This window comes from Pteropus vampyrus, unplaced genomic scaffold, assembly GCF_000151845.1.
Source record: "Pteropus vampyrus isolate Shadow unplaced genomic scaffold, Pvam_2.0 Scaffold637, whole genome shotgun sequence".
Lineage (NCBI taxonomy): Eukaryota > Metazoa > Chordata > Mammalia > Chiroptera > Pteropodidae > Pteropus > Pteropus vampyrus.
Window position 1 is genome coordinate 168,750 of NW_011889418.1, and position 21,960 is coordinate 190,709.

The 21,960-nt window shown below is 34.7% G+C and overlaps 1 protein-coding gene and 2 pseudogenes across 1 annotated transcript in view; 1 reads left to right on the top strand and 2 right to left on the bottom strand.

Moving 5' to 3' along the window:
• LOC105308900 (zinc finger protein 782-like) overlaps positions 1 to 20,196 on the top strand; it is a 30,963-nt gene extending 10,767 nt beyond the window's left edge. The window contains exons 6-8 of the mRNA XM_011384963.2: positions 2,429 to 2,555; positions 13,016 to 13,111; positions 17,780 to 20,196. Of these exons, the coding sequence (XP_011383265.1) occupies positions 2,429 to 2,555; positions 13,016 to 13,111; positions 17,780 to 19,665 (2,109 nt within the window). The 3' untranslated portion in view covers positions 19,666 to 20,196. The remainder of the gene's footprint in view (positions 1 to 2,428; positions 2,556 to 13,015; positions 13,112 to 17,779) is intronic.
• On the bottom strand, positions 30 to 1,409 carry LOC111733782 (annotated as a pseudogene).
• On the bottom strand, positions 3,648 to 3,766 carry LOC111733785 (annotated as a pseudogene).
• Positions 20,197 to 21,960: the final 1,764 nt, after the last annotated feature.

The window sequence follows — 21,960 nt, forward strand, 5'->3', positions numbered from 1 at the left end:
AAAAAAAAGACATAAAAAGCTGAGATGTATATCTAACCTGTAAGGCTTATATTCTTAGGTCATATATCATTTAGCTACTGAAAAATTAGAAGGGTCTTAATTTCCAGATCTTTTTTGAGAAAGGAAAATTAATGCAATGCAAACCAAAACATCTAATTAATAAAACTAGGAAACCAAAGTAATTTTGTTACATAAATCAACTCATTTATTATAGGCTAGCAATGTTTCAAATTTCAGTTCCTTGGGTCTCCTGATGTCAGACTTTACTGTGATGGCAGAAGTGGTGTTGTAGGTCAGGCACCATCAGAGCTCTGTTTTCACGCAGGAACCACAGTGCCAGATCCCCACAGGTCTTCTTTTCATCTTGGTTTTGCCACAGAAGGAGCAAGTGTACTTGGCGTGCTGGCTGATTTTAATTTTCTTCTCCATTTTCCTGAGAAAGGCACCATAACAGGTCCCGTATTTACTGGTGATTCTGACCTTGGTGCACTGAGCCATGTCACCGCAAACTAGGTTAGAACCCAGAGAGCCCTAATCTTTCTGATTTCTCTTTCCATCATTTAGACATTCTTTCTCAGCCTTTGTAGCCTATTTTTCTACCTACCTGTTAAATTTGTTAGTCCATCACATTCTATATTTGGGTCTTCTTGGTTTCTTTGTCCTTTCTAAGCTAGGTCTTTTTCTCTGATGACTTTAATTACCATCTTAATGACTAATTTCTCCTAAATATTTTCATTTTACACTTCCCTCCTTTGTTCCAGAATTATGCACCTAACAGTGAAATAATTCCATTATCTGTGGAAATAAATAGTTCCACAGGTGTTTTGAATGCTAATGAACATCTGCCTCACTACGGCCCAGCCTTTGACTCATTCTTTCGATCTGTGTATACGGCATCAGCCTCTACCCAGTTGCTTGTGCAGCATCTCTATGTATAGCTGCACAACAAAGTAATGACTGTATTTTGTTTCCTGTAAGGATTTGTTTCCCATTCTTTATTTTTGTTGCTTTTTCTTAGTATAGTTCATCTCTTAATTTAAGTATTTTGCTGCTTAATACATTGTCCATTATTCACATAAAGCAGTGGTTCCTAAGTAGGGTCTATTTTGCTACCCAGGAGACGTTTGGCAATGTTTGGAGATTTATTTTTTGTTGAGATATAATTGACATTTGCTATTATATTAGTTTGAGGTGAACAACTTAATGATTATTTTTATACATTATGAAATGATAACCACAATAAGTCTTCTCCCTATAAGTCATTACGATATTATTGACTGTGTTCCCAGTGCAGTACATTACATCCGTGACTTATTTTGTAACTGGAAGTTTGTACCTCTTGATCCCTTTACCTATTTTACCTATCCTCCTCCCTTCCCTGGCAGTCACCAATTTGTTTACTATATCTGTGAGTCTGTTTCTGTTTTGTTTTGTTTGTTCATTTGTTTTGCTTTTTAGATTCCACATACAAGTGAAATCATGCAGTATTTGTCTTTCTTTGTCTCACTTATTTCACTTAGTATAATATCTTCTAGGTCTATCCATGTTGAGATTTCAGTGTTTTTTATGGCCGAGTAACATTCCATTGTATTTATATATCACATCTTTTTATCCATTCATCTATCAGTGGACACCTGGGTTGCTTCCATATCTCAGCTATTGTAAACAATGCTGCAATGAACATAGAGATGCATATATCTTTTCAAATTAAAGTTTTCATTTTCTTCATATAAATACCTAGAAGAGGTATTGCTGGATAATATGGTAGTTTTATTTTTAAGTTTTGATGAACTTGTATAGAGACAGTTTTAATTGTCACAACTGGAGACACTACTGGCGTATGGTCAGTGGAAGACAGGGATACTGATAAATATCCTAAAATACACAGGAGAGTCTTGCCCAAAAATAGTGTTATTAGGTCCACAATGTTAGTAATGCCAAACTGAAGAAAGCCTGTTCTAGAGCATTACTCCTGAAATATAAATCTGGTGATGTGTAATACCTCCCTAGGCTTTCATGTATCTCTTCATTGTTTCCCCATTACCCCAGCAAGAACTCTAGGTTGGGGTATGTATACTCTCCAGAGTGCTCAGCATAATCCATTGGTGTATGGAAAATAGATACAGGAATTCTATATTAATTAACTCTAAATAAGCAAATAAGGCACTAAGCTTTCTCATTATATTGATAATATATGTGTATAATTTAAAAATAGATATAAATAAATCAGAGCATGAGAATAATTTTTTTTTACTAATTGTGCACATGTCCCCAAAGTATAAGACAGAGTTAGGGCTATAATAGTTATCTTTTATAGCATTTTGTTTTAAACTCAATAACAGTAAATCTATTAAGAGTTAGTTTCCAAAATTATTTTCCATGTCCCTGATTCGGGACCCTGAGATTGACTGGAAATGTGCTGTTACAGGCCTCAGTGTCATTCAAGGATGTGACTGTAGAGTTCACCCTGGAGGAGTGGCAGTACCTGAGTGCTTCTCAGAGGACCTTATACAGAGATGTGATGCTGGAGAACTACAGCCACCTCATCTCAGTGGGTGAGTGGACCTTACCATGTGATTCCTTATTGCCTGCAAATTGTTTTTCTTTTTTAAATGTTAATTATTCTCGTTGACTTGTATTTAGCAGAAAATAAAATTCAGCACTTTTCATTGTACCAGTCAGAGTTTTACCATCATCAAAATCATGATTTGAAATACATCCCTCCCAAAAAGATACCTTGTAGCTCTTTGCAGTGAGTCCTGTCCCTCCATCCCTACCTCTCAGACCTCTAGCAATCACTGATCTGCTTTCTATTGCAATAGTTTTGCCTTTTCTCAAGTTTTATATAAATGGAATCATAAAGTATATACTGTCTTTTGTCTGGCTTTTTTTACTTAGCATAATGCTTAGCATAAGACTCGTGCATGTGTGCATGTATCACTAGTTTGTTTTTACCACAGTTTATTATGCTTTCAGTTGTTAGACACCTGAGTTTTTTTCTAGTTTGAGGCTGTCATGAATAAAGCTGCTATGAACATGCACATACAAGTCTGTGTGTCGATATTTTCTCATTTCTCTTGTATAAATACCAGGAAGTGAGCTTATTGGGTCTTCTGATAAGTTTATATTTTATAAGAAACTGCCAAATGATTTCAAGTTGACTACACTGTTTCTTATGCCCATTTGCAGTGTCTGAGAGTTCTCATTGCTTTTTGGTTACCAACATTTGGTTCAATAAGTCTTATTATTTTTAACCAGTTGTAGTTGGTATCTAGTTATATTTTATTGGGTTTTAATTTGCATTTCCCTGGTGACTAACAATGTCGAACCTCTTTTCATGTACTTTTTAACCATTTATAATCTTCTTTAATGAAGTAATCACATCTTTACTCCATTTTCTACTTAACTTTATTGGTTTTTTGTTTTTGTTTTTTTGGAGGGGGTCCTTATTGTTGAGTGGAAGTTGTTCAGACCTTTATCAAATATATGTCTTGCACACATTTTTTTTCTCCATCTCTGGCTTGCTTTTTAAGAAAAAAAATATTTTCAGATTGTTTTTGGTTTTTATATATACTTAAAAAACTTTTTATTTGACACAACTATAGATTCACAGGAATTAGCAATTGTATTCTTCACAAGTTTCCACCAATTGTTATATGACTATATATAATCTTATATGACTATAATATAGTCTCAACACCATTTGTTAAACTTAAGATAAGAACAGATACTACACTTGATCTTAGCCAGAAGGCCAAGAAGTGATTATCTCAACACCATTTATAAGTAGATATTGGCACAATATGTGTGAATTGCTCTATGCCATTTCATCACGTGGAGATTTCATACAACCACCACCACTGCTGTGGTATAGAATTATTCTATCACCACAAAGATTTCTCTCATGCTACTTCTTTATAATCATACCTTCCTCCCCTCCCACATTGTCCTTAATCTCTGCCAACTAATATGCCTTTCATCTCTGTAATTCTGCAATTTCACAAACATCTTATAAATGGAATCATACAATATTTGATGTGTGAGATTGAGATCCATCCAAGTTATAATGTGTATCAATAGTTTATTTCTTTTATTACTACATAATATTCTACTATGTGAATGTACTATAATTTGTTAAGCCATTCACCTATTGAAGGACATACTTGTTGTTTCTAAATTTTGGCCGTTTTTAAATAAAGCTGCTATGAACATTCGTGTTCAGGTTTTTGTGTGAGCATAATTATTTTCTCTGAAATATATGCCCAGGAGTGTGATTGTGGTTGTTTGGTAAGAATATATTTTGTTCTTTAGAAATTGCCAAATTATTTTCCAGAGTAGCTGTAGCATTTTGTGTTTCTATCAGCAGTGTATGAGAAATCCAGTTACTTCCCATCCTTCCTAGTACCTGGTATTATAACTTTTTTTTTGGATTAGTGGTTGCAATAGGAATATAGTGATAGCTCATCATGATTCTTAATTTGCATTTCCTTAATGGTTAGTGATGTTAAATGTGTTCATCTTTTCATGTGCTCATATGCCATCTATATATCCTTAGACAGTAAATGTCTGTTCATGGCTTCTGTACTTTTTTCCCCATCTTTATTGAGGTATAATGACAATTAAAATTGCACATATTTAAGGTATAAGACCTGATATTTTGACATACATATACATTTTGAAATAATTGCCACAATCAAGCTAATTTACATACCCATCACCTGACATACGTTTTGAGAGGTGGTTTAAGAACACTTAAGAGCTACTACCCTCTTGGTGAATTTCAGTACAGGCAAACTTCACTTTATTGCACTTCACAGATGTTGCATGTTTTACAAATTGAAGGCAAGGTCCTCACAAGCAAAAAGATTGCAGCTCCCTTTATTGTCATACTCGCTTTATTGTGGTGATCTGGAACCGAACCCACAATATCTCTGAAGTATGCCTGTATGTAATACAGTATTGTTAACTCTAGTCATATTGCTGTACGTAAGAACTCCATAGCTTCTTCGCCTTATATAACTTTGTACTCCTTTACCAACATCTCCCATTCCCCATTTCCCTAGCCCTTGGAGAACCCACCATTCTACTTTCTGTTTCTATGAGTTTAACTCTTTTAGATTCCAGTGAGATGACGCAATATTTGTCTTTCTGTGGTGGCTTATTTCACTAAGTATAATGTCCTCCAGTTTTGTCCATGTTGGGGCACATGTCAGGATTTCCTTCCTTTATATGACTGAATAATATCCATTGTATGTATACATACCATGCCTTCTTTAATCATCTGTCAATGGACATTTAGATTGTTTCTGTATCTTGGCTATTGTGAATAATGTGGCAGTGAACATGAACATGTACATATTTCTTTGGGATTCTGATTTCATTCCCTTTGAATATGTACCCAGGAGTGATTGCTCAGTCATTAGGTAGTTCTATTTTGAGTTTTTTGAGGAACTTTCATTCTGTTTTCCTTAACGGCTCTACCAATTTACATTCCTACCAACAGTGTACAAGGGTTCTGTTTTCTCCATATCTTCACCAATACTTATTCTCTTTTGTCTTTTTTTTTTTTTTTCACAATTTTAGGTCTTATCTTTAAGTCTTTAATCCACTTTGAGTGGATTTTTGTGTATTACATGAATAAGAATCCAATTTCGTTCTTCTGCATATGGATATCCAGGTTTCCCAGCACCATCTATTGAAGAGACTATCCTTTCCCTCATTGTGTGTTCTTGGCACCCTTGTGGAAGACCAGTTGTATGGATGTATTTCTGGGCTCTCTGTACTGTTCCATTGGTCTGTGTGCCTATCTTCATGCCAATGCCATACTGTTTTCATTACTATAGCTTTATAATGTATTTTGAAGTCAGGAAGTGTGGTGCCTCCAGCATTGTTTTCTCCCAAGATTGCTTTGGCTATCCAGGCCTTTGGTGGTTCCATATGAATTTCAAGATAGTTTTTTCTTCTTCTGTAACAGAATGCCATTGGGATTTTGGTACGGATTGCTTTGAATCCGTTGACTGCTGTGAGTAGTATGGATAATTTCACTATTCTTCAGTTTCTCTTTTCACATATGTTAATATTTGGTATATATGCTCTGCTCTTGAGTGTGTATATATTTATAATTGTTATGTCTTCCCGTGGAACAGACCCTTTTATTGTTATATAATGACTTTCTTTGTCCTTAGAGACAATTCTTGACTTAATGTGCATTTTTTCTGATATTAGTATAATACTTACCCCTACTTTCTTTTGGTTACCATTTGCATGGAGTATCTTTTTTACATCCCTTCACTTTCCGTCTATGTGTGTCTAATTCTAAAACGAGTCTCTTGTAGATAGCATATCTCTGGATCTTGTTTGTCTTATCAGTTCAGGTATTTTCTGCCTTTTGATTTGAGAGTTTAGTCTATTTACATTTAAAATCATTCTTGACAGATGAGGACTTAATGTTGCCATGTTGTTAATTTTTTCTGTTTTGCAGTTGTTTTGTCCCTCTCTTCATATCTTTCTGTCTTGCTTTATTAATAATTTTGTAGTGATTTGCTTTGATTCTTTTTTATCTTTTGTGTTTCTACTGTAGACTTTTTTGTTTGTAATTAGCTTGGCTCTCGCATAAAATGTCTTGTAGTTATAACCATCTATTTTAAGCTGATAACAGTGTAACCTCAGTTGCACACAAAAACTACACTTTTAATCTTCCCCCCACACTTTGTGTTCTTACAGTTTGCTTTTAATATTACGTATCAACAAGTTTTTATTTTTTAATTTTTATATTAGGTTTAAAAGCAATTTATGTGCTACCATTACAGTATAACGTTATTCTTTATTTGTCTTTTTACATTTATTAGTGATATTTATGCTTTCATATCCTTCTGCATGTTTAATGTGTTTTCATTTTGATTTGAAGAACTCTCCTAATTAAGCATTTCCTATAAGTCAGGTCTGTCTGGTGGTAACAAACTTCCTTTTGTTTGTTTTTGTTTGGGAAAGACTTTATCTTGTCTTCATTTGTAAAGAATAATTTTGCCAACTATAGTGTTTTGTGTTGGCAGGTGTTTTTGTTTGTTTGTTTGTTAGTGTTTTGAATATATCACGTCACTTTCTTATAGCCTACAAGGTTTTTGCTGAGAACTCTTAATGGTATTATGGGAGTTCCATTCTATATGATGAGTCACTTTTGCTGCTTTCAAAGTTCTCTTTATCCATACTTTTGACAATTCAATAATAATGTGTTTCAGTTTACTTTTCTTCAGGTTGATCATTTGGAGGTTCTTTTGAGCTTTATAAATCTGGATGTCCGTTTTCCTCACAAGATTTGAGTTTTTAGCCATAATTTTTTTTTTTTTTTTTTTTTTGGTGGTATAAACAACAGAAATTTATTTCTCACAGTTCTAGAGGCTGAGGAGTTCAATCAAGGTGCCAGTAGATTTGGTTCCTGGTGAATGCCCTCTTCCTGGCTTGCAGATGGCTGCTTTCTCACCCATCTTCACGTAGTCTATAATTTCTTTAAATAATGTTTCTGCCCTTTTCTTTCTCTCTTCTCCCAAGACTCCCAGAACATGGATGTGGGCTCTTTTGTTAGTCTCATATATTGCAAGGCATTCTTTACTCTTCTTCCTTCTTTTTTCTCTTCTGATTGAATAATTTCAAGTGACCTATCTATGAATTTGCAAACTATATCTTCTCCTTGATCAAGTCTACTTTTGACACTATTGCATTCATTGTGTTCTTCAGCTCCAGAATTTCTGTTTGGTTCTTTTCTATGATTTCTATCTCTTTGTTGAACTTCTTGTTTGGTTCATATAATGTTTTCCTGATGTCACTGATTTGTCTCACTGTTATTTTGTAGCTCACTGAGCTTCCTTAAAACAATTGTCTTTAATTCTTTGTCAGCCAACTCTTAGATATCTGTGTTTTTGGAGTTGATTACTGATAATTTATTGTTTTCCTTTGTTGTTGTCATGTTTCCTTGATCTTTTTATATTCCTTGTAGCTCTGTGTTGATGCCTTCACACTTGAAAGAACATGCACCTCTTCCAGATTTTACTGACTGGATTCAGTAGGGAGAGACCTTTACCTACAGGTGGGTATGAGGGGGCCTGTTGGGTAGGGTGCAGCAGCTCTGACTTAGGGTGGGGAGACAGCAGCAGTGTGGACACTGAGCAGTTCCATCAGCTGAAGTCAGCATTGGAAAAATCTGTGGGAATCATTGGAAGCGAAGACTGCAGGTATCTGCTGCAGCAGCAAGGGATATTAGAGTCCTTGGTAGCCAAAACTGTTGTATTCCTCCCGCTTTCCTTTTCTCCTGCCAGGGGGCATTGTGGCCAAGGGAATCCCTTTTGGTACTTGAGTGCAGGCATACACAGTGGCAACACCAGAGTCCAGGGCTTAAATAAGCATGTGCATGGTGTTGCCAGAACAAGTGGGGAGGGTCAGGTCCAGCTCCAAAGATAGCACAGTAGCATCTCCTGCTCCAGAGTGTTGCAGCAGCAAGGACTCCAGGCAGCTCCATCAGCTATGAAAACTGGCCATCCTAACTTGAGTCAGTTGCAAGTATCCATTGCGACAGCAAGGGCTGTTGGGGTACTTGGTGGCAAAGGCTGCCACCTGTTCTCACTTTGCCCTGTTGGGGGAGGTCAAAGCTGAGAAAACCCTTTCTTGGCACCAAGCTGTGCCAGGATAGAGGATTGCATGACAGATGCAATGCTTTCTAGAGAACTTTCTAGAGAAAAGAATGCTTTCTATTCTTTTCTATGTGGCTTTCCTTGGGTTTTGTGCTACAGTGGGTTGCTGCTGCAGTATCTTAATTGTACTCTAGAGCTGACCAAGATCTATTTTCATCAGTGGGTAGTTGTTAGATCATTGTTTTGGGGAGAGGGTGGCAGGGACAAAGGCTGAGACCTCCTCCTCCATGCCATCTTGTACTGGACTCCGGCACTTTTTTTTAAATTGGAGCATTTTTTTTCTTTTGACTGTTGAGTTTTGTGAGTCTGTATAGTCCAGTTGAGTCTTTTGTCAGATATGTTCTTTGCACATTTTTATACCAGTTTGTAACTTGTCTTTTCAATCCTCTTCATAAAGTGTTTGCAGAACTAAATTTTTAATTTTGATAAAGTTCAATTTATTGGGGATTTTTTGTTGTAGTGTTGTTGTGTCTAGAACACTTCAAGTCTTTGGTCCAAAGATTTTCTCTAGATTTTAAAAATTATATCTATTTTCGTTTATATTTAAATGTATGGTGCATTTTGAGTTTGAGTTAATTTTTGTATAGGAAGTGAGGTCTAAATTGAGAACTTTTCTCCATTATGTAGACCCATTTGCTCATGCACCATTATCTTTCTTCTATTGAAATGCATTTTCACCTTTGTCAAAAATCAGTTGGTTGTACTTGTGTCAGTCTAGTTTTGGGTTTTCTAAGTCAGGTAAAGTGATGCTTCTCATTTTATACTTTGTTTTCAATATTATTTTAGTTATTTTAATTACGTTGCCTTCACGTATTAATTTTCTAATAACGTCATTATGTTTTTAAAATCTTGCTTGGTGTTTGGTAGGAATTACATTAAATATGTAACTTATCAATTTTGTAAGAGTTAACACCCTTACTGTGTTGCAGTCCATACACGACAATATATACATTTATTTACATCTTTGATTTCTTTCATCAGTGTTTTGTAGTTTTTAGCATAAAAGATCTATACATGTTTTGTTAGATTTATACCTCAGTATTTCATTATTTTGAGTAATTATGTTTTAAATTGTTTCCTATCAGTTGCTTATTTGTAGAAATATTTGTATATGTCCGTTTATACTGAGATCCTGCTGAACCTTCTTAGATGTAGTGAGAGCAGACATATTGGCCTTGTTTCCGGCCTTAAAGGGAATATCCTGTCTCTGACCAGATGATGTTATTTAGCAGAAGTTCTCTACAGATATTCTTCATCAACTTGAGGAAACTCCTCTCTATTCCTTGTTTTCACAAATGGATATTAAATTTTGTCAAGTATTCTTTTTGTATCTACTGCTGTGTCTTTTTTCTTACTTACTCCATTAAGTTAGTAGACTATATTGACTGATTTTCAAATACATAAACCAGCCTTTAATACGTGGAGTAAACCTTACTTGGTTGTACCATATAATTCTTTTTATTTATTGCTCAATTATATTTGCTAATATTTTTAAAGTAGTTTTGCATCTCTACTCATGAGAGAAATTGGCCTTTGTTTTGTACTGTCTTTGTCTAGTATTTGTATTGAGATAATTCTGGTCTCATAATATTAGTTGAAAATTGTTCCCTCCTATTCTGTTTTCTAGAAAAGATTGTGTATGAGTGGTGTTTATTCTTCTTTAAATGTTTGGTAGAATTTTCTAGCAAAAGCATCTGGGCCTGGAGATTTCATCTTTGGGGAGCATTTTAAGTTTCAAATTCAGTTTCTTTTAACATTTTATTTTTTTATTTTTCCTCTCCCCTTTCCCCCCCTCCCTTCTAGTAATCACTAGTCCATTGTCCATGAGTCTATGTTTGTTTGTCGTGTTCATTTGTTGTTTTTAGGTTTATATCCCACATATGTGATATCATGTGATATCTGTCTGGCTTATTTCGCTTAGTATGATTATTTCAAGGTCCATCCATGTTGTTGCAAATGGCAGTATTTCATCTCTTCTTATGGCTGAGAAATATTCCATGTATATATGTACCATAGCTTCTTTAGCCAGTCATCTATCGTAGGACACTTTGTCCTGGCCACTGTGAATAATACTGCTATGAACACTGATACGCAAATATCTTTTCAGATATGGGTTTTCAAGTCTTTGGGGTAAATACCCAATAGAGGGATTGCTGGATCATATGATAGATCAATTCTTAGTTTTTTGAGGAACCTCCATACTTCATATGTATCGTAAGAATTTTTAATAACTTTTCATTTTTACCTTCCATCTTTTGTGGTGGTATCATCTTATACTATAAATCTCACAGTATATTGCTGTTATTTTAAAAGATAATTTACCATTTTTTTAAAAAAGTTCTGAAAATGAGAAAAGTATTTTATTTTTATACTGAAGTTTCCAGGTTATGTTCTTTATTTCTACATGTAAATCCATTGCCACCTGATAATATTTTTCTTCTGTCTAAAGAGTTTCTTTTAACTTTTCCTGTAATACATATCAGTTGATGATAAACTTAGCTTTTGTCACAAAATGTTTTATATTGCCAAGTTAGACCTCTAGGTTGACTATTTTTTTCTTTCAGTACTTTAAAATTGTCACTACATTGTCCTGTGGCTTATAAAATTTCTGACCAGAGTAGGCATTCATTCCTAAATTTGTTCTGTACATTATTAAGTCTTTCTCTGTCTACTTAAGATGTTCTCTTGATCAGTGGTTTTTAGCAATTTAATTTTAATGTAACTTGATGTGGTTTCCTTCATTTCTTCTCCTTGACATTCATTTAGTTTCTTGGATCTGAAGATTTATATACTTCATCGAAGTTTGAACATTTGCTCATATTTCTTCAAAAGTTTTTTTTTTTCCTTCTGAAGTGCATATTATACATGTGTTAGATAATTTGATATTATCCCACAGATCTCAGATAATTCTGCTTATTATATTCCAGTCTTTATTTGCTGCGGGTTTTTTCTTTACAGTTTTAACTTATCACAGTTAATTCCTTAAAGTCATCAATTTGTCTTATGTCATTTATCTTTCCTCATGTGATATCTATACTTTTATTAATCCTATCCAGTTTTTTTTGTTGTTTATTTTTTTATTTTTCTCATTTCATATATTTTTTATATTTAGATTTTAATTTTGGAACTTTTTAAAATAAATTCCCTTTTTTTTTCATCATGTTCATGTTTCTCTTTCTCTTGACTTATGGAGTATATTAACTGTTTTAATGGTCTTGATTATTAATTTTATGTGTCATTTCTTACTCCGTTGCTATGGATTGATTTTTCTCTTTGATGAATTATATATCCCTGCTTGTATTCATTCCTAGCAATTTTTTACTGAGTGCTATATGTTATGAATTTTATAGTTATGTGCTAGTCTTGCCATATTTTAAACCTTTGGGGGCCCTTTCTGAAATGTAGTTATTTGGAATTTACCTGATCCTTTCAAGATTTACTTTAAGCTTTGTTATGTTAGAGACTGAGCCCACTTTACTCTCGGACTAATTTGGCTCCTTTACTAAGGCAATAAATACCTTTCTGGTATTCTCCCCAAATGGCCATACATTAGGAGTTTTTTCTCCCTGGCTGGTGGGAACAGAAATTTCCTACCTCTGTCTGTGCTTGGTGATTTTTCAGCCTTCTCTTTTTACAGGTTTTTCCCCCAACCTCCAGTGTTTTTCTTACATGCTTATATAAGTTAATACTCAGGAAACATTTCTCAGGTCTCCAAGACTCTGTATCAGTACTTCTCTCTTCTCTGGTATTTATTCTACAAATTCTAGTTGCCATGGCTTTTTTAAAATTCAGTTCTGTTGCCTCATTTTATTGAGTCAGCCAAGCAGTTTTGCTCTGGGTTGGAAACTCAGCAGTAAGATGTGATAATCATAGGGCTCACCTCATTTGCTTTCCTATTTTCAGGTATCCCAGTCTGCAGTGTCTGTTGTCTAAAGTATAAAAACCACTTTCTATAGTTTATATGGGTTTTTTAAACATCTGATATGGAGGGGTAAATCATTTCCTTTTATTCTATTATCAGGTTTTGAAGTCCTTATGAAATCTCTTGTTCAAAACAAAGAAATTGACCAATTTAGAATTTAATGTTATGTAGGCTTGTGATTTGGGGGTTTAAGGAGAGTGATCTATTTTGAGTGTAAGGAAAAAAATTTTTTTTTTGGTCACTTCCTCTCCCGCCTCCAATTTTCTAGTGAACAGCTTCAATGTGCTGCTTCTGAAGCTGTACCTTCCTTCACATTCAGAAATGTGCTGCTTCTGAAGCTGTACCTTCTGAAACTGTACCTTCCTTCATATGCAGCTTACTTAAGTTCTAAATTATTTCCCATTTACAGGGTACTGCTTTACAAAACCAGAACTGATCTTCATGTTAGAACAAGGAGAAGCTCTATGGTTATTAGAGAAAGAATTTCTAAGCAGAAGCTCCCCAGGTAAGTTATTAAATACTGGTAGAAGGCCTCCAAGAAAATTATATCTGAGTAGTTACTGGGTCTTAGATGCCTACAATGTGTGATGCTGGGTCTCAGTCCTTGGATCCCCCATGAAAGATTTGCATGGAGGTCAAATACTCGGAGAAGAAAGATAGCAGGCAAAAAGTAGCAAGTAGAAGAGATTTATTAGTCATAGTACACTTGGGAGAAGCCCAGTCAGGCAGCTCAATAGAGAATTGAGTGCCCTGAAAAGTTGAGGTCAAGGGTTTATATGGGCAGTAGGGTTTCTTTGTATACCTTCTATCCCTCCCTCCTGGAATGATGTGAATTCCCCGTACCTCCCTCTGAACCTTCCCACTCCTAGCCCAGGAAAATGAGGGAGTCTCTCAAAGCCCTTAGATATCTTATCATTATGTTTAGCTTCTGATCATGAAGCTGTCAGATATCTTATTTGGTACATTTTACTGCTAAACCAGTCTTGGAACCTCCTTAACCACCTCATTGTCTTTCTCCCTCCAGCTTATACCTACCTATTTATATACCCTATGAAACTGATCACCTAGAAGTGAGCAATTTGAAATGTTTTCCAGCACTCTCCTTTTAGAGGGCTTTACATTTGAAATTTTAGAAATAGTTGGTCTAATGTGGAAGGTGGACAGCTGACAAAATGTATTGTAAGCATGTTGATATTCTCATCTTTGAATGATAGGAGTTAAGTATACCATTTGAAGCAAGAAACTAACATGAATATTTAACAATAAAAAGATAAAAACTAAGAAAGGTCAGTAAAGCAACTAAAATTGGGAGTAAACAGATCAGAAGAGAGAAAGGAACTATTGATTTTATCATTATATAATAATGAATTAATTGATACCATCTAAATAAACAGATGATTAAGAAATTATATAATGTAATTAGAAAGGACAACTATACAAGCAAACTGCAACCTTCCTAATTGTTAGAAGTTAAATATGTTTAACAGAGCAAAGAAAACAGACCTGTTACTGGAAAAGTTTCCTGTGAAGCTATATCAAGGGTCCCCAGGACCACGACCAGTTTCCTGGATTCTCTAGGAGGACTCAGCATATAGTCATACTCATAGCTAAGATTTATATAGTGAAATGATACAAAGTAAAATCAGCAAAGAAAAAGGGTGCATGAGACAAAGTCCAGAAGAAATCAGGTGTAAGCTTCCAAGACCCCCAGCAATGAATTGTGATAACATGTGTGAAATATCAACCAGGGAAGTTCATTAGGTACTAGGTTCTGGAGAACCATCTCAAAATCTAAGTTCTCAGATGCCAACCCAGGGCTAATCTTGCAAGCAGACTTTCTAAGGGTAGCATTTTCAGGCTTGCTGTGTTAACTCTTTTAAGCACAAAAACTATATAAACATACTACATAACATAGAGGAAAACAAACATACCTCCCATATCAACTAATGTAAATGGATTAAATTCACCTATTAAAGGAAAATGGCTATCAGATTGTATCAGAGATACACTTAAAAATAATTTAGAAAGTTCAAAATATAGCCATGAACTGTTAAGCCAATAAACATAAAAATAACTCAATGTTTATTTATGTAACTAGTACTTAAGGTTCACTTCAACTCAAAAAGGACATTTTGATAATGCTAAAGAAAGTCATTTTTAAAGGATATATAAAAGCTTTGAATATTAATGTACCAAATAGTCATAAAGAATCATAAAACAAAAAGCTGCAACAATCGTAAGGAGAAATAGAAACACATTCGATATTATAGACCTTCTGATTTTATACCAGAGCCAGTGGACTCTAGAATAGTGCTCAGCAGCAAACTATGACCCTTAGGTCACATCCTGCCTGCTGCTTGTTTTGGTAAAGAAACATTTATTGGAACACAGCCATATCAGTTTGTTTATGTAGTCATACTACAAAGCAGAGTTAAGTAGCTGCAGTAGAGACTGCATGACCAGCAAAGCCAAAAACATTGTCTCTAACCTTTTACATAAAAAGTTTATCAACCTCTGATAATATAAATAGCATATTTTATTAAATGAATCTGTTAAGTGTATTTCAAAACTCTTCTGAAAACAAAAAATAAACCTTTTAAATGACCTTGAAACATTGACAAAATGTAAAACTATTTTAGGCAAGCATCAATAAATTCCATAAAGTAGAGATATTATTGTTCAATAACATATAACTTGCAGACAGTATAAGAAAAGTTAAAATCCCTCTATCTTAAAATCACTAATGAATAAATATCTTTTAAAAACCTATTTTATCAGAGTAAATCAATATTGTACAATATCCAGAAATTTTTTTTTAAATGAAAAACATTTATTAGAACCTTTGAACTATAGATAAAGCAGTGTATAAAGGAAAAATTTTAGTGTTATACACTTGTTTTAAAAATTAAAGTTTTAAAGAAAACTAAGCAAAGCAAAAGACAGAATAAAGATAAAACTATAATGGTAAAAATTGTAAAGCCCAAAGGTGGTTTTAGGAATAAAAATAATTAAAATAGCTAACCTCATCTAGAAAAAAGAAAGTAAGCACTATTACTCACATTAAGTTTTGGCTGATGTTCCTACTTCTGTGATATACTCTCAGAATACTTTACCTATACTTCATCTCTTTCTTTTGTAAACTCAACGCACTTGAGTGTGTCAAAAGAAAAAGACTCTGTGCCAGACTCTGTGAATGAATACCTTTCCTCAACTCGAATCTCTGTTTTATTCTTCCTTACTCTGGTATGTATTTAATAACATTGTAGATTGATTCCAAAGCCAGATAGAGGTATTTCATATTGATTCACTCAAAAAACACTATTCATAAATGCAAATGCCCAAGTCAGATTTCAGGGGCTTTTGAATCATCTGGTGTAGATCAGCATTGGATCTGAGCCCTCTGAGCCCTTATGTTCAGTGAAAGAGCTCTAAGTATTCTGAGGCATACTGCTTTTTATGGACCACTGACTTAATTTATGTTACAGACATGTGCAAAGAATATCAGTGAGAGTTTTATTTTGGAAAGGTGAGCAAAGCTGCATAAAATATATTTTATATAAGGTGCTGTTGATTAAAAGGTGAGCTATTATTTTAGGTACAACCAAAGAAGAGAAAGTACTTCCCATTTAACTATAGACTTGCTGTCAATTTTAGGATACCTCCTGATTTTAGTGATGGTAATTACTTTAAAACTCATGAGTCACATATTTGGGTGCACTCCATGTATCCCTTGTTAAAATGAATGATTCAGGCAGTAACTTCTTTCAGATTTTAAAAGAAATGTTGCTTAAATTCATGAGAAGATATTAGAACCCTTTGTATTTTTTTAATTAAGATTTGGAAAATAGTTTTGCCCTGCCTGACGAGGCATCTAGATTCTAAACTAGAATAGCAGATAACTTAGGAAAAGAATGTGAGTATAAAGTTATTACTGGAAATTAATCATTTAATGGGGACTAATATCTTGTCAAGATTAGAGCATCATAAAATACTATGGACTATAGAATGATAGCTAAAACATGTAATGAGCATGTAGTTAGTGTAAAACTTTTTTTTCCTGAATCATATCACTTAAATCTTTCATCTTTTAGTACTTAGGGCAGTGTATTCAAAGCCTTTAAAATATTTTTAGCATAGGCTTGACATTTTTTGCATGGAGTGTGGGTAGCAGCAAGGCAATAGCAGTCAACTATGCATAAGAAATTTATGGTAAATAAATATGAAGGACACTTGCAAAATTTCTAGAGCCAATTTGAAATGTGATCCTTAAAGTTCTCACAGTCTCACAGTCTTTAAAAACTAGACAGATATAAAGTAGGTGAAAAATAGAATTAAGGATTGAACAGAGGCAAGACTGGTATTGGGGAAATGAGTGAGCAAACTGAAAAGTGGAAAGTTAAGATTTGATGGTCAAGAGAGATTCCTTATTGAACAGCCGTGATGTAATACCGAGGCCAGAATCAGGATATAGTGGTGACTCCAATACTGGTGGAAAAATTACTTTAGCTCTCATCAGTTTGTTCAGTTCCACTGATAAATATATGTTTCTGTGAAACATATGTTAAAAGGTGGCCAATTATTTCTTTCAACACAAGAAACTTAGTGCCATTATGAATTTATTTTAGTGTTGACGTGTAGAATGGAAAAAATGGAGCTCCAACTGGAATCACATAAACAAATAATTATCCTACCATTGTAATCTGTATTTGGCTAAGATCTCGACTCTGGTACTGTTCCCTAATGCAAACTCTATCTCAGACAAATCCAATGAAAGCCATTTTCCATTGATTTTTTAAAAATCTACTTAGTGCCATAATTCTTGTTGAGTTCATCCCATTCTCTGCTGCTGCTTTTCTCAGGAGCCAACTCTCTTAAATATATCCTCCACTCTCAATTATTCCTTTTCTTTATACTCTCTTCTCTACCCAGTTTTGAAAAATTATAACTTAAGATGCCATATACGTATGTATATTCTTTTCTAGTTTCCTCTCTTTTTCTATCACAAAAAGTTTTTTTTTTTTTTCAACAAAAAAAGAATACACACTTGGAATTACTTAATTGTTGGGAAACAGAGCCAAAAACCCAAGCGTCAAATATATAATGAAGCATATGTATAAGTCCCATTCTATAAGAAATGTATTAAATATTGCATTTTTTATTTTCTCATTTTTAGAAGAATCCCAACTTGATGAACTCTCAGAGAAGAGACCAGAAAACCAGGGCAAACATTTGTGGCAAGTTTCGTTCAAAAAGTCATTGATTACAGAGCAAGAAATTTCAGGAAAACCATGTAATCTGGAAGTAAACATTTTTCCTGCAAGAATAATGCCACGTAAATTTGACGCTATAGGGCCTACTTACTTGCATCTCAGTTCATTAACTCCACATTGTCAGTATTTAAGAAAGAAGGCTCAGGAGCTTAATGTAGATGAGAAATGGCTCCTCAGTATTAAGGATAGCAGAAATAATAATGAAGAGAAATCTTTTATTTACAATAAAAATGTAAAAGACTTTGGTCATACAGAAGAAGTTACTCAGCATAAGACAGTTCAGACTTTGCAGCAAGCTTTTGAATATAATGAATGTGGGAAAGCTTTCTTTGAAAAGACCGTCCTCATTACATCTAATAACACTGACCTAAAAGTGAAATCTTATCAACATAATAAATGTGGGGAAAAGAAATGCGATAAATTAACACTTATAGTCTCTCAGAGCAATCATCCAGAGAAGAATCACTATGAGTTTAATGGATATGAATGTACTGAAAACAGAAATAATTTCAATAGAATCACTCAAAGAAACACAGGAGGGAAATCTTTCAGCCAAGAATCCCATATTAGAGAACATCAGAAAATTCATATAGGGGTAAAACCCATTGAATATGGAAAGAATTTCAGCCATAATTCAGCCCTCTCAGTGCTTCAGAGAACTCACACCACAGACAGATCCTCTGGTTATGACACATGTACAGAGACATTGGATTACCAGTCAACTTTCAACATACGTCAGAGAACTCACATAACAGTGAAATCCTATGAGGGTAATGAATGTGGAAAATCTTTCTTCATGAATTCACGCCTGACACAGCCTCAGAAAAGTCACACGGGGGAGAAACGCTATGAATGTCATGAATGTGGGAAAGCTTTCAGTGACAAATCAGGCCTAAGAAGACATCAGAGTACCCACACAGGAGAGAAACCCTATAAATGTGATGTGTGTGAGAAAGCTTTCACTACAAAGTACGGCCTAAGAATACATCAGAGAACTCACACAGGGGAGAAACCATTTGAATGCAATGAATGTGGAAAATCTTTTGGCTATAAGTCAATCCTTATAGTACATCAAATAGCTCACACTGGGGAGAAACTCTTTGAATGTAATGTATGTGGGAAATCTTTCAGCCATATGTCAGGTCTATGTAATCATCAGAAAACTCACAGCGGGGAAAGACCATATAAATGTGATAAATGTGGGAAGGCTTTCAAAGTGAATTCAGGTCTAAGAAAACATCTTAGAATTCACACAGGGGAAAAGCCCTATATGTGTAATCAGTGTGGGAAAGCTTTTGGTCAGAAATCACAACTCCGAGTACATTATAGAATCCACACAGGGGAGAAACCCTATAAATGTAATCATTGTGGAGAAGCTTTCAGACAGAAAGCAAACCTTAGAGTCCATCACAGAAATCACACTGGGGAAAAACCTTATAAATGTGATGAATGTGGAAAAACTTTCAGGCAGAAATCAAATCTCAGAGGACATCAGAGTACTCACACGGGAGAGAAACCCTATGAATGTAGTGAATGTGGAAAAGCTTTCAGCCACAATTCGCTCCTAATAAAACATCAGAGAACTCACACAGGAGAGAAACCCTATAATTGTGACCACTGTGGAGTATCTTTCAGCCAGAAATCAAACCTCAGTGTACATCAGAGAATTCACACAGGGGAGAAACCCTATAAATGTGATAAATGTGGGAAAAATTTCAGCCAGAAATCGAGCCTTCGAGTACATCAGAGAAACATTAGAGTACATTGGAGTACCGGGAATTGGACATGAATGCAAAGAATATGGAAAAACTTGGAGCCAGAAATCAAATTGAACAATACCAAAGAAAACACAGGAGAGATGCCCTAAACAGATTAACATGTAATGCAAAACATGAAACAAAAGCAAAATAAGTTGGAATTTGATTTTAAAAAAGTGTCTGCTTTTTAAGGTTTTATTATCAAAATGAAAAAAATCACAAATTGGGAAAGAATGTCTCATAGGTATATCTGACAAAGGACTTGCATCCACAATATGTATGCTGTAATAGTACAAACAACCCAGTTAAAGTGGGAAAAATAGGAAATAGATTAAAATAGGCATTTCACTAAAGAAGATTGATGGCCAGTAAGTTGGAAAGGTTGGAAATAAGGTGGCCAAAAACTAGAAAAGATTCCAAAGCGTTAGTCATCAAGGAAGTGCAAATGAAAACTATAATATATTACAAACCCATTCGATAGTTCTGCAACCAACAATTCTAGTTATTTACTCCCAGAGAAACAGTTGTACCAAAAAAAAATTAATAAAATAATGTTTAAAGAATTTCCAAGTGTTCATAGAATTTTATTCATAATAGTCCCAAGTGGAAAGAACCAAAATGTCCATCAACAGATAAATGTATAAACTGTGATATTACTTAATGGAATACCACTCAGCAGTAAAAAGGAAGGAACTACTAATGCATGTAACAGCATTGATAAATCTCAGGAAGATTATGCTGGGCAAAAGAAGACACGAGAGAGCAGAGCTGTATCCTTCCATTTATATGGAATTCTAGGAAAGTTATCCAATCTAGAGGGACAGGAAGGAGACCATTGGTTGCCTAGCGGTGGGAGTAAGGATTAATTGGGTAGGAGAACAGGGGCATGTGTTACTACGATGGAATGTTCTATATCTAGATTGTGGTGGTGTTTACAAAACTACATATATATTCATATGAAAATATACCAAAAATGTGTATAATATGAACTATACCTCAAAACAGTTATTTTAAAAATTATAAAAGTAAATTTGGAACCTCAATAAGACCCAGATTCTGAATTTGCCAAGTAGCTTATTAACTACTTGGGTATTTACTCCCTTTCCCCTCCTTTATGGCGATGTGACCTTGGGGAAGTCAATTCTCATTTATGTTCTAGTTTCCTCATTTGTGAAAGGCAAGTAATGATGGTAATTACTGAAATTCTTTTTGGAGGCATTTTCTGAGTTATTCTTTTCAGTCACTTAAAACAATGCCTAGCACAGAGTGAGCAATAGTAGTAACTATCATTATTAATATTATTAAAAATAAAAATATAGGTCTGTTTCTTAAAAGAGCTTGAAGCAAGAGAATAGTTCCTAATTTAAAAAATAGGCCTAAGAGAAATTTAACCCTCATGTGATGAGTAGTTGGGGGTTCCTTGCACTATATAGTGACATCAGTTTTTCTGACGCCATTTCTGAAATTTTCGAAGCCTCAGACCCTGTTAACCAGCGCATGTAACTTAGCCCAAAACATTTCTAAGTGTCCAGTTACCAGGAAATTGCTTTTCCACAAAGACAGAAAAAGACCCCCTTCTTATCACTCTACCTTCCTCCCAGTTTCTCTCTGATAGCTTTTAGAAGCCAGAACTGTCTATGGCTATGCCACCCTGAACATGCCCGATCTCTTCTGATCTTGTAAGCTAAGCAGGGTTGAGCCTGGTTACTACTTGGATGGGAGACCACCTACAAATACCTAGGGTGCTGTAGGTGTTAAAAAATAAAGCCAGAATTAATCTGGGGTACTGTTACTTGGGTTCTCTTTTACAGTCCAGGGTAGAAGTTATACACCAGATGTATAAATATTCTAGAGGGAAGTCACACTTCAGGATAGTACTAACAGCACGCACCCTTTAACTGCTTTTACCATATAATGCCACTGCTGCCCTAAGTTCTATTTTTGTTAAACCGGGGATGATTTCAGGTGAGACCCACAATGCCTTTTAACACAGGAACTGCAACCTCTGTTTTCTTGAGTAATAGAATCACATCATGGTAAACTCCATGAGAAAGAACTCAAATTAGCAGCTGATTTGGCCCTAATCATGGGCAAAAAGCATGAGGTTTCACCTTCACCACAGGTGTGTTAGGACCTAAAAAAACAAAACAAACAAACAAACAAAACTCAAGTAGTGGATGACTTAGGCCAGAGCTTGAGAACTCATCTGGGTCAGTAGAGAATTTTAACAAGGATTTTGGAGATTGCGATCAATTCTTAGAAGCCTTTTCATATACGTAAGGGAAACTTAACTTTTCATCAATGGTTTCGGCATGGCTATACCTATA